The sequence below is a fragment of the Ceratina calcarata genome, unplaced genomic scaffold (genome assembly GCF_001652005.2).
Source record: "Ceratina calcarata isolate Rehan_Ccalc_2016 unplaced genomic scaffold, ASM165200v1 scaffold203, whole genome shotgun sequence".
Taxonomy (NCBI): domain Eukaryota; kingdom Metazoa; phylum Arthropoda; class Insecta; order Hymenoptera; family Apidae; genus Ceratina; species Ceratina calcarata.
In genome coordinates, this window is record NW_017141919.1 from 49,342 (window position 1) to 63,792 (window position 14,451).

Below are 14,451 nucleotides of genomic sequence, written 5' to 3' on the forward strand. Positions count from 1 at the left end.
TAGTAAAGTTCACGGAAGAAACGCGTGATACGTGGAAAGATGACCACGAAGAAATGAGCATTCCCAAGGTGCCCAAGAATTTCGCTTTACGATTGCAAGAAAACGATGCCCAGTGGATTTTTCCTTCCCCTTGACTCGCGATCCTCTTGACTAAAGTATCTCATGACTTCTGACAGTATTTTCTTTGGTAGCGGTTTGATGGAGCGCGATAACTCTCAATCGTATGGATAAATCGAAATACCGAGCGAGATCGATGAACTGTGAAGACGAATATGCATAACGGGATTAATGAATGTTCGATAACCGTTAATATACGTAAAAGGTATCGACGTCATAGGTATAAATTGCACGATCTCTTTTAACCTTGGAGGGGGCTATTCTTCCTGGTGAACTGAGCGTTTTGATCGATAACCAATTGAGAAATTTCATCTTCTGTCTCTTAAGACCCGTGGAGTCTTCTTTCTAAATACACAATTTGACACGATTTTCTACAAGTATACATCAGGTTTCTATACAGTGTTCCCAAATTTCTCGGCCTCGGGGGCTTTTCGATTTCCATTTTCGTGGCAGGATGATCGTGAGTCTTCTCTGTTGAGAGCGAAACCAAAGAGAAACGCCGCGCCGCGATGCAATCACTTTCGTTGCAATCCTCCAATATCGAACGATGTCCTAGTGCAGTAGCATCGTCGAAGCCATATCCATTGCGTTCCACGGTGATTTACGATCGGTTAAGGTATGATAATAAGTAAATCGTGCTATCGGTTCGCGATTACCTATCGATAATCGATAAAAGCTCGTGCGCCAGCGGTAGGGAATGACAATGAAATTGAGAAACGATGGATATCCCCACGGTGATTTATGAACGATTAAATTACGATGATAAATCGCGCGCGATCGGCGTGGCGCGGCAGTGGTAATCGTAATCCAACGAGCGCGGGATCAGGATAATTCACCAGAGGTTTTTGTTTGTCGGGTTTTGTTTCGAGACGTGGCGGTACCTTTGAAAATCTCACGCTCTTGGAGCCGGTCCCGAGCCAGTCGGTTAAGTGTAATTTGTACAGGATCTCTCAGGAGGTGAGAGAAGTTCGCGGTCAAGGCTCCCCCGTTCGAGTCATTGACATCGGAACTCGCTATGCCAGCACGAACAGACTGATGTTGCCCATTACATCGGCTGGTTAATAAAACCGCGAGTTCAGCCTCCTCGCGCAATTGCTTCATTGTCACTCTCACCGTTCAATTTACATCTCTCTTCGTTTCGAATTGTTCGAACGTTTATTACCGCGCCGTGATGCGCTGCGTTCTTTCTCCTCGAGTATAATAGTCTAATCGTAAATGTAATCTGCTGATTACAGTCATTGAATGTATTAGTGAGTACAATGAAATTTTGAGCCGAGGGAAACACGTTTTCCTGTTTGCAAAGGACTCTTGCAATCATGACCGTGACTGAAGTAGAACAAAGAAAATTTTAATTAACAATTATGTTCTCCTTTTTCTTCAGGTTTTACCTGTAATAGAGATGAAGATAACAGAATTATAGTGGTGTAATGCTATTTTAAACACTGCTGTTCTTAAAGAAGCTAAACTTCTCTGTTCGTTAATTATAAGCACCAACGTCCAAAAGCAGTTTTTTTACTATTTATTTCGTCTCATCTCTTTTTCCTGTTTATCTTTCTCTTTCTATCACGCTCCCCACCGGACGAAATCTATTATTTCCAATGACTGTCCTTTTTTCAACGATTTCTGTGAACGTCCGCCGGTGAACGTCCTCGACGACGAAAAAGACGGAGCATTTCTTCGCGTACACCGCGTCGCGACGTATACCGTCATCAACATCAACCACAGGTGCATCGTCATCGCGCGTCCATTATTCTTATTATTCTCTTCGCCATCTGTTCCGAGAGTCGAGCGAGATATCGATCGTTACGCTGCTATCTTGGGTCTGTGTCACGTGCACGTGTACCTACTGCCTTAAAGACCGGAAGCGATTACGAGGCGTCAAATTGCTAATGTTTTCTGTTACGTGGCTCTGATGTCTCGATCAGAGGGGACGTCTACAATAAGTACGTCCACCTCTACACCGACTTTTAATCCCTCAAACGATTTCCTACAGCCGTGACTCTACTGCCTGATAATTACTTCGATCGCGAGTAAATAATTTGCGTTCCTCTCGAAATGTACATTGTCCTGCTGTTTAATGAAGTTCACGTTTTCGAAATGCTGATTTTGACCTTGGAGTAATGTCAGTAGAATTTCGGACTTCGGTCATGTTGCGTCACAATGTTTGGTCACGTTAAATATTTAAGTTTTCAGAGATTTTGAGTGTCGTGTTTGATCTAGAGGAGAGAAAAAAGTTCTTGACAGACACGATGCGCGTATTTAGTATTCCGAGTATCGGGTAAGGGGATAAGTACACCTTGAAACAATATCAAAACGACGCGGCAGGTAACAACGAGCTGGTATCGGTGGACGCCAGAGGTCCACGATGCACCAGCATTAACTATGCGCGACGTGGAGGCGTCGCTTCCTTCGGGTCGACTTCCGGCCGCCGGAAACGTCCTTCTAACCGCGGTTGAATCCTTAAATGAAGACGATCTCCGACCATCGGGGCCCTTCTTCATTCACCTTCTCGACGTGCGAACTGACAGGAAATTCTAAAACCGTGCTTCCCAGAACTTCGATCCGCGATATAAATAAAATAGTTGACTCTGGTTTCTTTAGCGAGTAGAGTGCAAATAGAACGCGCGATCGACAACGTATTAATGTATTTACATTGGAAACGATCGATCAGAACCTACGCGATTAATCAACGTCCGTGTACTCTCTCCAAAATGAAGGTCAAGCATTTGTAATTTTTGTTAAAAGTTTGTCTATTAGTCATCTATAAACGTTTTGATTTTAACAGATATGTACGACTAGAATGTGGTGAATATTTTCTACACTCCCCTTCCGTTGATTGCGTTCAGAGAGAGACTTAAAGGAATGCTCTCGTTTGATTGATTACAGCAATCGATATGGTTTGACGAACGAGGATCTGAATCGGCGATGGAGCAACCCTAATCAGGTTCTCCATCCAGTGATATACCACACGAAGGGACTGATGGAGTACTGCACGAGGGTGCTGCAGCGGCCGCCGTACGTTTTCGTCGACTACCACGGCCATTCACGGAGGAAGAACGTGTTTCTGTTCGGTTGCTCAAGGTCGGGTTCTTGGAGCGCCGCGGACAGGGCGAAACCGGACCAGCCGGCGCAGTATTTGGTAAGGGCATTCGAAAAAGGAGCATGTCGGTGTTATTTTTAGACGCACGCAACGAGTCGCATTGCGGGTACGAACGGTAATCTAGCGCGATCTATCGAACTCAATTTACAAGCGAGCGGTTCCCCGCTTTGCTTCGCGGCGAAACAAGTTTCGCGAGCAAGCGTAATTTACGGCGAACCGAGGATAGTTCCATCGATACTGTGCGCTCCAATCTTAAACACCCGTGTACTTTGCATCGGAATGCAACCTGGCAGGAACTGTTTGATCGCTTCATAAGTTCCGTCGTAGTGTTTGATGAGATTACAAAAAATGATTGCGTGTTCGGAGCTTGAAATAAAATTAAAACGTTATGTACCGTGCTCCGCGGGATTCAGTTAGGTGCGTTGTAAAATAAATACTATCGGAGGGTGTACTTTCCTTAAAGCGACCCTCGCAATATGCGTTTCAGATGTTGCCACACCTCATGCAAAGAATATCCCCGGCGTTCGCGTTGCCACTGTGCTCGTTCAAGGTCGAGAGGAACAAGGAGTCGACTGCTAGAGTAGCCATATGGAGGCAGCTGGGCGTTTCAAGGTATGTTCCTGCAGGCACGTCTCGGTTATATCGAACTTTCCATCGCGTCAATCCCGATTCGTTCGGTTTGATCTTGCACAGGAGCTACACGATGGAGAGCAGCTTTTGCGGATGCGATCAGGGAAATCTAGCCGGCTTGCATCTGGACACGAAGGACCTGAAGGCGATCGGACAGGATTTTTGTCAGGCTTTATCAATGATGAAGGATTGCGCCGAGGACTGGAGCATCGAGAAGTAAGTTGTGACGCGTGGAATTGTGACTTGATGACAGGCACGTTTGTAGAAAACTTAACGTCAAGGGTTTCTGAACACAGGATGCCGGAGGAAGGTTGTTGTCCGTTAAAATGCATTTCTCAGAGACGGAAAAAGGTCCCTAAATGCATTCAGGACAAACTTGCGGTGCATCATGTATCTGCGATTCCTTAGCGAATGATTAAGTACACAACTCGAGGCAAGATTTGTGTGCAATATTTTTTAATACGTTTCAATGAGTGTTCATAACATAACATGTGCTTCCATATAACAGTTTAATATGTTAAATCTTGCCTGGTTGACTTACTAATATAACTAGTGGCAACGGAGATGGTTAAAAAAATTGTTCAATATTGTTGATATCGTTGCATCAATGTTTGATTATTTTTGTAGGATACCAATGGGGGAAGGCATTCCTGAAGAGTCAACATGTATGGAGGATGACATCTCGTCCAGTTGCGAATCGGACGAATCCGATTTCGAAACTTAAGGCCATCGCGGATTATCAAATTGGCAAGGATTTGCGCTTCTTGCACATTGGTCAGGAAGAATTATATAGATTCATGGTTGTCGAATAAAAAAAACGACATACTTCTGTACGCTTCGACGAATTTTTATTTAAAACTTGTAACAAATGTCGAACTACGTCTACGGAGATCCTATTCTATTCAGAAAAAATCGAAGCCTCGATCTCTTTTGTATAAGATTTTGAGAAAAAAAGAGAAACGATCGCCTTAGCTACACATTTTACATATTGAAACTTCGAACTCGAATTTGAGCATCTTCGTCCAAATAAAAACGACGATCAGTATAAGAAGCAGGAGGCTTCATCGATACGAAAGTAGAAGACTGCATAAAATGTTCACTGAAAGTATGTAATATACTAATTATCAAGGATGCCGGCCTTTGAAGAATTGGAATAATTAATTCCTGGAAAGCAAAATTCATTTTCCTTTTGTGCTGTTTCACACTGTTTACGTATTATTATTGTATGTGATATTTTATCGAATGTGATCATAGAAAATAAAGCTTATTTATTCATTTTCCTCTTGCGCTTTGAGACTAAAAACATTCACATACCCGCAACCATTCGAAAATCCGTTTACGTGTTGGAAATATTCGATCATTTATCGATTTATCCAGGTACTACTGAATCAAAGATAGTTCTTTACATCAGCCAGGCTTAAAATTGTCGTCCACAGTTTAAAAACAATTGTGCCATTTTAACGAAGATTGATATTTGTGTAATACAATTATCGTAATCCTTCTCTTTTGAAACGTAAAATACATATGTACTAATATCAAGACTGAAAAAATAATTTTGCTTCTTAAACTAATTTGGAAAGGCAGTAACGTTAATTATACAGTTATATATAGCTGTGCATTAGCAACAGCTGTTTGTGGATTGTAAATGTCGTAATCATGACATGAGCTGATACAATCAGTAATCGGTTAAGTGTAATATTAAACAATTAATACTGCGTGGTATTTGAATCGCAATTTTTGATTTCACGAAAGTCGAGAAATCGAATATACTGCTATACGTGTTGGTAATGTGATCAAAAAAAAAAATTAAGAAAATAATAAATAGATTACACGAATGAAATTGATGAGATAGGAATAGCTCTTTAATGCGAAGTGTACATGAATAGATAGTAACATAGTTTTAAATAAGAGACTACAAATTCTTCGGTCGAAGTTCGACAAAAATTGTGCCCTGTACATTTAATTGACCCGAAACGAGATTTTTATGTCTTTTCTCTTTGTTAAATAATCTAGGGACGACTGCGATAAATTATCCCGCGTTAACGTAATGGTTAGAATAAAGAGGGTGTAATAAGTTATACGTATTTATGTAGCAAAGGATCTTCGTTTAACTCTTGACTACAGCACCATCGGAGAATTTAATTCAAAGTCTAAAAACAGAAATCATTCGAACGCAGTGTCACGTGCTGTACACTATGTCAAAAATTGATAATAATTAATTCCGGAACCTTATTGTCTGACTGGCGTATCGTAATGCGCATGTTATACTTAGATTCTTACAGTGAGAGAAACCTTTTTTCCTTTTATTATTCTACATGTTTCTAAAGTTGTCTAAATAGCAGCCGAAAACCCTTTCTTATGAATTATTTTAGAAACTCCTAAGGTCGCACGAGCATTCTGAATTTAGTTAAAGTTTTCTTCAATTTTCTTAATACGAATTACAAGTAAATGTCTTTCAGTTCAGTTTTGAATGAACGACATTTTTCCGTAGGTTTACGAAACCGAATTCCAAAATACTTGACTTATAATTTGAATTTATTTTCAGTGCATGTGCGGCCGTTTCTAAAGAAAGATTAACATACAACGAATATGCAGATGGGAGAATTGACTACCGTCGTTCGCATCGAAGTTATATGCACTTTTAAGATCAAGCAAACTATGTTCGATTTATTGCAATCCTTTGATCAAGAGAAAGCAAAATTTAAAATAAGTCTATTGTTTTACCCTGACATGAAAATCATCGTTCAACTCACTACTGATTTTCATAGAGACATAAACGTTTCATAAACACTTTGAAGAGAAATATTTTATATACGCGCGTCTTATACTTATTTGCATAATTTTGAATGTCTAATTCGAGAACGTATTTTCAATCTCTAGTAAAAGAAGAGGTAACGACGGTAGGCAAGTCCAAGCCTAACTTGCACGTGATATAATAGATTCTCCCATCCCTAAGTTACACACGATCGAGATACAGAGAGAGATTAATGAAGCTGCGATGTGATTAAAGCACGGTTGTATAATGTATGCTCAGTGAATCGCTTAGGATTCAACGTGTGTTCATTGATTCATCTTATTCGCATAGATCTTGAATTGCTCGTAAGTGAGCCACAGAACGATGTTCCAGGATACCAGACGTGAAAAGCTAGGCGCGAACCCCTTGTAGAATGCGGCCGATCCCTCCTTCATGAACATACGAACGGCGCAATCCTTCACCCCTTTGTACTCGCCTGGGGCGCTATTCATGTAACGCGTCTTCACTACGTCGATTGGGCTGGCAACGAGCGTGGTGCACAGACCAGCTGTCACCGCAGCTGTCAAATGGCAAGGGATACCATCGCGAACATAGTTGTGCTCGAGGAGGAAGTCCTTGATGATGTCGTAACAAACGATCTCCGCGACGTTTACGATTCCGTTTCTCGTAATGTTGGGGACGGTTCCTGAATGAAAGAATAATAATTACAAATTGTTGGATTCTGTCTCATGTTTTAATTGGGTACACCCCCTAATCTCGTTCAGACTGAAAGACAATTGTCTGCAGATATACCTGCGAATTGTCTCGAATTTAAGTTAAGTAAGCTTTCATTATATTCAGCAACGAATTAAAAGAGGACTCATGCATGCAGTAATATGTAGAGTCAATAATCTTTTACCTTTCCAAAGACCCCTCGTCCCTTCTTCCGTGGCGATGTTCTTGTAGGCCTGCAAGGTCGAGCTGTATCTCACCGATGATCGTCCATTACTTCCAGCCTGCAATCGAACCTTGACGACATCGGTCGGCTGAGCAAGGAGCACCGCCAACGCACCAGTCGTTAACCCAGCGGCGATTCGCACAGATATATTCTTCGATCCGCTCCTGTTATTACCTGTTAAGATAAAAAGGCACGATGAAGAAAACGATCCAGTCCGGAGTTGTTAGATTCGATTTGAATTTTTGTTCCGGATAGTATACGTATACAATACGGTTTTGTTCGTTCAAGTGAATTCAGGACGGTTTTAAATATCGCGCATTGCGCGGTACAACACGTTTGTGGAGTATAAATATATCGTTGTCAGCGTTATAATCAAACGCTTTGTCTATGATAATGTATTCTAATGTCATGCGTCACGAGACTTGTTGTGAGAATACAATAGGCTTGTGATAAGAAATTCGATCGAATGCTGAGCGAGATACTTGAGACTAAGATCAATGACAAATATCTTTGTCTTTATGATTGGTGTAATCATTATAATTGTTATTAGTAAATATTGAAATTGACGAAGCATGAAAGAGAAGGTTTGTCATCGATCTCAGGTATCTCGCGTTATGAACGCATTGATGCCAGTAAGTAGAGGAAGTTAACGTAACTGCACGTATATAAAGATATCTAGTAGTTTAGAATACACGTTAATTATGGAAACATACATTGATACATTATTCATCTGCACGCGATTAACGGGAGTTTAAATAATACAATCAGACTTATTAACGAGACGAAGTTTCACACATTTTGTATAAATTTCTAATCTTAAAAACAAAAAAGAATATAAATGAAAACCGTTGATTATAGTACGAAGTAAGAAAGTTACAGCGACGTAAATGCAAATCGACGATTAGTTTAGTTCTTCAGGCTTAATCTCCTTCACCTTTCATCCACTCTCGCTTCCTACAGTATAAACTATAAACTATTCTAAACCGTGGAAACGATGACGACTCGATCTTTAATCGGCGAAATAAAAAAATAAAAAAAAGATACTCGAACGAGACCGTGATTTCCGATACGCGATCAATTAGTTCAGCTAAAGATAATAGTTATCTTCATTAATACAAGTATCTTTTTAGGGGTAATAGCACGCGGCAGCCGATGGTGAACGATGGTCGACCAATCAGCCGTTACTTACGCGTGTTGTTACTCGTTCGTGTAACAGAGAGATGAGTAGACTGGATCTACTCGTTTCATATTCGTACTTAGAGGAGGATTACGTAATTGAAAAAAGTTAGGAGTTTGTTGGATGTACCGTCGATGATTCCAGCGTAGCGTGACTTCACCCCGTCGTAGAGGCCCAACCGTATGCTGGCGAAACACATCTGTCTCTGGAGTCCCGCGGACAGACCTCCGTACAGGCTCCTGTAACCACCCTCGCTCAAGCTCACCGGCCCCTCACAATTCACCCTCAAACGTAGCCCGGGGTAATAGTTCGTACATTTACTTATTTATTTCTTTTCTTTGCTTTTACACTTTCGATTTTTGTTTTCTCTCTTATCCTCTATATTTCGTTCTATTTCTCTCGTTCTTCGTCTCTCTTTCTCTCTGTCTCTCTCTCCCTTTCGTTCTCTCTCTTTCTTCCTCTAATATGCTCCCCTTCATTCTTTCGAGTAATTGTAATAAAAGGCATTTCAACTGCTTTAGTTTTGTTTTCGAGTGAATTAAAAAAAATTAAGGCTAGCATTATCATTGATTTCCGCGAATGAAGGGAAGCTAATAGAGTGTTTTAAATTATTCGAGGATCACGAGAGAAAACGTAAATAAATTAATGGGAGAGAGTCTGCGTTGAGAGAGCTGGATATGGTTATGACAAATTGAATTCGCGGTAGAAATAGAATTGAGCGATGCATTGTTGCATTGCTTTTATTACAAGATTTTCTTATGAGCGTCCAAAAAAATTAAACAGTGGCTGAGCAGAGGCAGGACAAACGTAAAGCAAAGAAAAATAAGAATTGAAATTAAAAATGAGAACAGAAATTGGATATAGATATGGGACGGTCAAAGTCTAACACGTGGTGCTTTCCAAGATTTAGTCATAGTGATTATTGATCTCTATATTTCTGAATAAATAAAGGATACTGTAATAATCATGCTGTATTGAAAGGCACCTCGTGTTCAAGTTTAAAAGAGAAAAGGGCTGATTAAGAGAGATTAGAAAAGGATGCCATTGACATGTTCGATTGAACAAAAGTCGATGGCATTTTATAAAGTAGAAACGGAATTTAACAAAACAGAAAAGAAAGTAATTTAATTAGCATTGGTAATAATAAGTGAAATAAAATGCCAGTGCGTCAGCGATTCATCATACTTGTAAATTCGCGATTTCATTGCTAACACATTATGCTTTATCGATCTTTTTCCGTCGTTATCGATGCTCTCTCTCGATTAGCTTTCGTACAAGTATTATGGAGCAATAACTGTGTACAGTAGCAACGAATCCAAACAAATTACGCATTTGTTTAATTATAATTAGATTTTGGCTCGCGCATCACAGAGCATGACAGCGACGTCGATCGACTCAATAATTAATTAGAATTAGAAAGCAAAGAGATCAATCAAAGCGTAATCGTATCGCGGTATTACGTGCACAGAATCGGAGAAATTCGCTAGTCAACGAGTAATAGATTTCAGGATAATTAATGGTAGCGAAGCAATGTACTCAAGTTACTCGAATGTGTTTAATAGCCCTATAATCAGCCAGTATGGAATTTATTTCTTTTCTCTATGGTATTCGATCCGGCATGACAAAGTTATCCGGATGAGTTAAAAGTATTTTATCTCTAAATCGATAGGATCGTATATACAAAATCGTATACGTAAAAAATTGGTAGCTATTGCGTATAATAATTATGGTAATCGTAAATTGGTTGTACCTACCCCTTCACTGACTTAAAATTACGAATAGGATCGTGAACAACGTACCTTACTCCCTCGAGTTTGACGATGTTTCCTACTGTCCTCCATAATCCTGGCTGAGAATTTCGTAGCGCGAACATGGAGCCGTCCGCTGTCGCCAAAAGTAGAGGACGGCTTTCTCCGGCAATCTAGAAACAATTATAACATCGTAGTAGAAACCATTACACATTTATAGTAATTTCAAAAAATGTTAATGTAAAATTAAACGATATTTTCTTAGTCAGAAAAATTCTTCGAAATAAGTACCTGCATCCTAACTTTGGCGGTGTCCAAGGGAAACGTAGCCAGATCAGCGATACAGGCTGCGGTGCCTGCGGAAAGAAATTTCATCCACAGAGGGAAATCGTCCAACGCTTGTTGCTTCATTGTGCTCGTTTTCTTTATCTTTTCCTCGCCAGAAAACTGTTCGTATCGCGATTTGATTTGTATTCGTTTGATCGCGATCGGATGCGTTCTAGCTGGATGAAAGTGCGTCGGCGTACAAGTGGAGTTAGAGTGCAAACTTTTCGTTATATGTATTCTCTCGGTTTTTCTTCTTTCTTCTTTTTATATCTCCGCATGAGTTGGATAATCCTTCTGCTCTGGCTTGTCTCTTGTTAGAAAAGCAATATTTACACTATATACAGTGTCCTACAGAGGACAGGAACCTTCAGATAATCATTTAGTAGACTGCTGTCTTAAAGATAGAGGTTTTTAGGTTCCCTGAAGTGATCAGGATACGCATGCAGTCCCCCTGACCGCGAGCACTCGTGTTTTATGTCTTGATTATGAAGTACTTTATACATACTATTCTTCTGTAAAAGAAAACAGGAGAAAAAGTTATGAGGAACTTGTCGATTTACTTCGAAATTCTAACACGAACGAAATTCCATGAATGACGTTGAGTCTCGCTTATGTTATCTTACATAAATATTATCACACTTATATTATAAAATAGACTTTCAACACCATGATTGACTTGCTGCATAAGACTCAAAAGCCATGGGGATGGAATTTCATTACTCGCGTTAGTAATCATTTCAAAATCGACGTCAAATCTTGCACAGAGTTTACAATAATAAGTTGAATGACTGACCGGCCGAGTCAGCATCAATCATTAGAGTCGTTGATACACGAACACGGAACAGGTACGTAATTTTCTGTTATCGCACAATACAAACCCGAAGACAAGAGGCTATCGTGAAGCGAGAAGCACATGTCAATCGCGTGTACTAACGATATCTGACGCGAATCGAAATCCCGTGTTTGGTCTGGCTACGCAAAGTTATTGGGAAGCTTGTGTCGTATAATCGTTTGCAATTAGGTCGTTTTTCCCACGTTTCGGCTTTACGTAACGATACACGTGAATGCTCGGTTTCATGTCACTGCTTTCGTACGATGCACTCGTGCACTGGTCATTCAATGAGGACTTTAACTACGAATGACGCAAAAATAGAACGGTATAGGTAGGTACTGGAGAGCTGCCAATGACAAGACTCAGGCTTTAATATGTATTTAAATACGTTAACTGATTTTAATTCGTTCAAGAGTATCAAATTCCTGAATTATTACAGTAAAATTGTGGGCGTCATTTATCAAATTTTTTCTGAGTCATTTTATCGTCATTTTTTGCTATTTCGACAACGAGTTTGACTTTGCTCCCACGTGTCTCGCAATGTTGAAACCCAGTTATATTTGTCACGCGTTATTGCGACTGACAAGTTATTTCGGTTAAAGAGAAATGCTTGAACCGAGAATGGCGTGAAACTCAGTCGTTGTTCTCGTGATTTTTGCTTGTAACAAGGCTGCTGCGGTAATGTACAGAATGTTCATGCCTCTATTATTTATTGATGGAACTTTTGAATACCATTTTAGTAGAAACCCGTATTGTATTCCTAAATTTCGCCAAGCAATCCAATTTTGCATTGTTTTTCATCAATGTAAAAAATTTCAACTTCACACACTGAAGTTGACTAGTCGATTTTAATAATCAAGAAAAATTAATTTAAATTTATATCAGAAATGGATTCTATTTGAGTTCTACGGAAAATCATCCGTTCGTCATCAAGATCAATTTCTTGAAATTTTGAATAACTTCAAATTATAAACATTGAGAACCGCTTGCTGTAACCTTCGGCCACTGATTTCTGTTGCGAACTTTAATTCCCTCTACACTACCGACGACAATTTCTTCATTGAGAATACGTAATGTCGACGACATTCGTTGTGCAGAAGGACCATGGAAGGCGCATGCAAACAATGCGATCGATAGCGAACCTCCGACCATGCGCTTGCACCTATTGCTGCACCCACAATTTTTATCCGTATCTCAAATCAGATATGCAATGTGTTTAAATTACTTGCAAATTACATTTGATCGATAATAGAACATCTCTTAAACATTTATATTTAAATTACTTTTCCTTCCTACTCTACTTACGAACTTATGAGAGTTGTTGTGAGATCAGAAAGTAAATAATAAATCTCCTTTCTAACAATCTGCTGACGAGTTTCGAAAGAGCAAAAACCTGTGATATCCTTGTGTACAAGGATACAGCTGCTGAATATATACATATAATACAGGCATATTGATTATCCTCGACGCGGACGCAATACTGTACCCCATCCATAGTCAGATAATGAAAATCACGATACTACATGCAAATTATTGCTACAAAAACTAACACCAGCATTTAATAAATGAAAGTAAATAACAATCTGAAAATTCTGTTTTATACTCTTGTGATTTCCATCACATGTGATCGTACAGTTTTACTTTTCACTAGTTATTTATATAGAACTCTTTAGTCAAATTTTCGTGGGAGTATATATAATTTATATCAGGTCACGCGTTGGAGTTGAAATCGATCTAGCACGTCAAGTATTCGCGCATATGCATTGCAGTAATAGTAACCGTAGTTCTTGTAGCTCCGTTTGAGCAATATATTGAAATTTTTATTCTTTCCAATCTCATCTGTGCTTAATTAGATAACTAGAAATGTTTCATACGATGACAAACATTTAGTTATTGGACGGAAACCGTTTCATTATGTAAACTATTGTACGGTGTTTTATAGTCGCGATTGTGGTTTGCTATCAGCATAGCGAAACGTCCTTAATGGTCTGAAAACCAACCACTTGGACATCATATCCATTATTACAATAAAATATTTCGATACACGTACTATGTCATTATTTTTATGATGTTTTAACCGTGACGAAAAATTTGAATATTATCTATAAAATTCTGTAGAATGTAAGACGATCATATCGGCTTGATTTTAGAATTATAGAAATAAAATGTAGAACTTGTTTGAAAATAATATTTTACAGAAGAATGTATCAATAACGCTGAATACAAGTACGTCGGTTCGAATTTAAAATGTATTAATGACCTGAGAAAATGGAATGTAAATAATCGGGGAAACAATGGAAGACGATCTAGACGAGTACTTACCAAGTGTACAGTGGGTGAATAACAACACAACTGGAACAGGTTTACCGTGAAAGCGCCGTTTATACCGGCTCGCCAACCAATGAGAACCGTTCGCAGTTGAATTCTGCCTATCAACGCCAGTCTGTGACGTCAACTTTGGCCACAGGAAGCTCGCTTGCGATCGGATCGATATCATCCAGGAAAGTGGTAGTACGGACGTACCCTTAGCTGCATATTTGGGACATTTGGGCAGGCGCAGCACCCTTCAATGAAAAGGTGTTGCGCAGTGAGGGCCGGACCGCACAGCCCTCAACTATTGGAAATTTCCATGGCTCATTGTGGAAACTTATTTTTACGCAAATATCATAACTATTTACATCGATTAACGGCAGTTGAACATTATTCGATCTAATTGTCATACGGTAAAAGGAAATAATGGAACTTCTTCGAAAATAGGTTATCGTTTGAAACGTGATCGATACGTTTTGTTGCCGAGGGAATTCATTGTTAAGACGATATACTATACC

At 39.5% G+C, this 14,451-nt stretch overlaps 2 protein-coding genes across 8 annotated transcripts in view; one reads left to right on the forward strand and one right to left on the reverse strand.

The window, feature by feature from the left end:
* Window positions 1–4,680, forward strand: part of LOC108622069 (cytosolic carboxypeptidase 1) — a 29,307-nt gene extending 24,627 nt beyond the window's left edge. For 5 of the 7 annotated variants that reach the window (XM_026811199.1, XM_026811198.1, XM_026811200.1 and 2 more), the window contains 4 exons: window positions 3,004–3,256; window positions 3,705–3,829; window positions 3,911–4,063; window positions 4,144–4,255. In XM_026811199.1, the coding sequence (XP_026667000.1) occupies window positions 3,004–3,256; window positions 3,705–3,829; window positions 3,911–4,063; window positions 4,144–4,255 (643 nt within the window). Of the gene's footprint in view, window positions 1–3,003; window positions 3,257–3,704; window positions 3,830–3,910; window positions 4,064–4,143; window positions 4,281–4,474 lie in introns of those variants that run through there. The other 2 variants (XM_018019730.2, XM_018019731.2) reach the window with 2 other exon arrangements.
* Window positions 4,681–5,682: 1,002 nt separating this feature from the next.
* Window positions 5,683–11,055, reverse strand: LOC108622071 (mitochondrial uncoupling protein 2). The gene is made up of 5 exons (XM_018019736.2): window positions 10,756–11,055; window positions 10,516–10,637; window positions 8,846–8,955; window positions 7,501–7,713; window positions 5,683–7,287 (listed from the first exon to the last, which is right to left on the reverse strand). The coding sequence occupies exons 1-5, from the start codon at window positions 10,873–10,875 to the stop codon at window positions 6,908–6,910; spliced, it is 945 nt and encodes a 314-aa protein (XP_017875225.1). The 5' UTR covers window positions 10,876–11,055; the 3' UTR covers window positions 5,683–6,907.
* Between the last annotated feature and the right edge of the window lie 3,396 nt (window positions 11,056–14,451).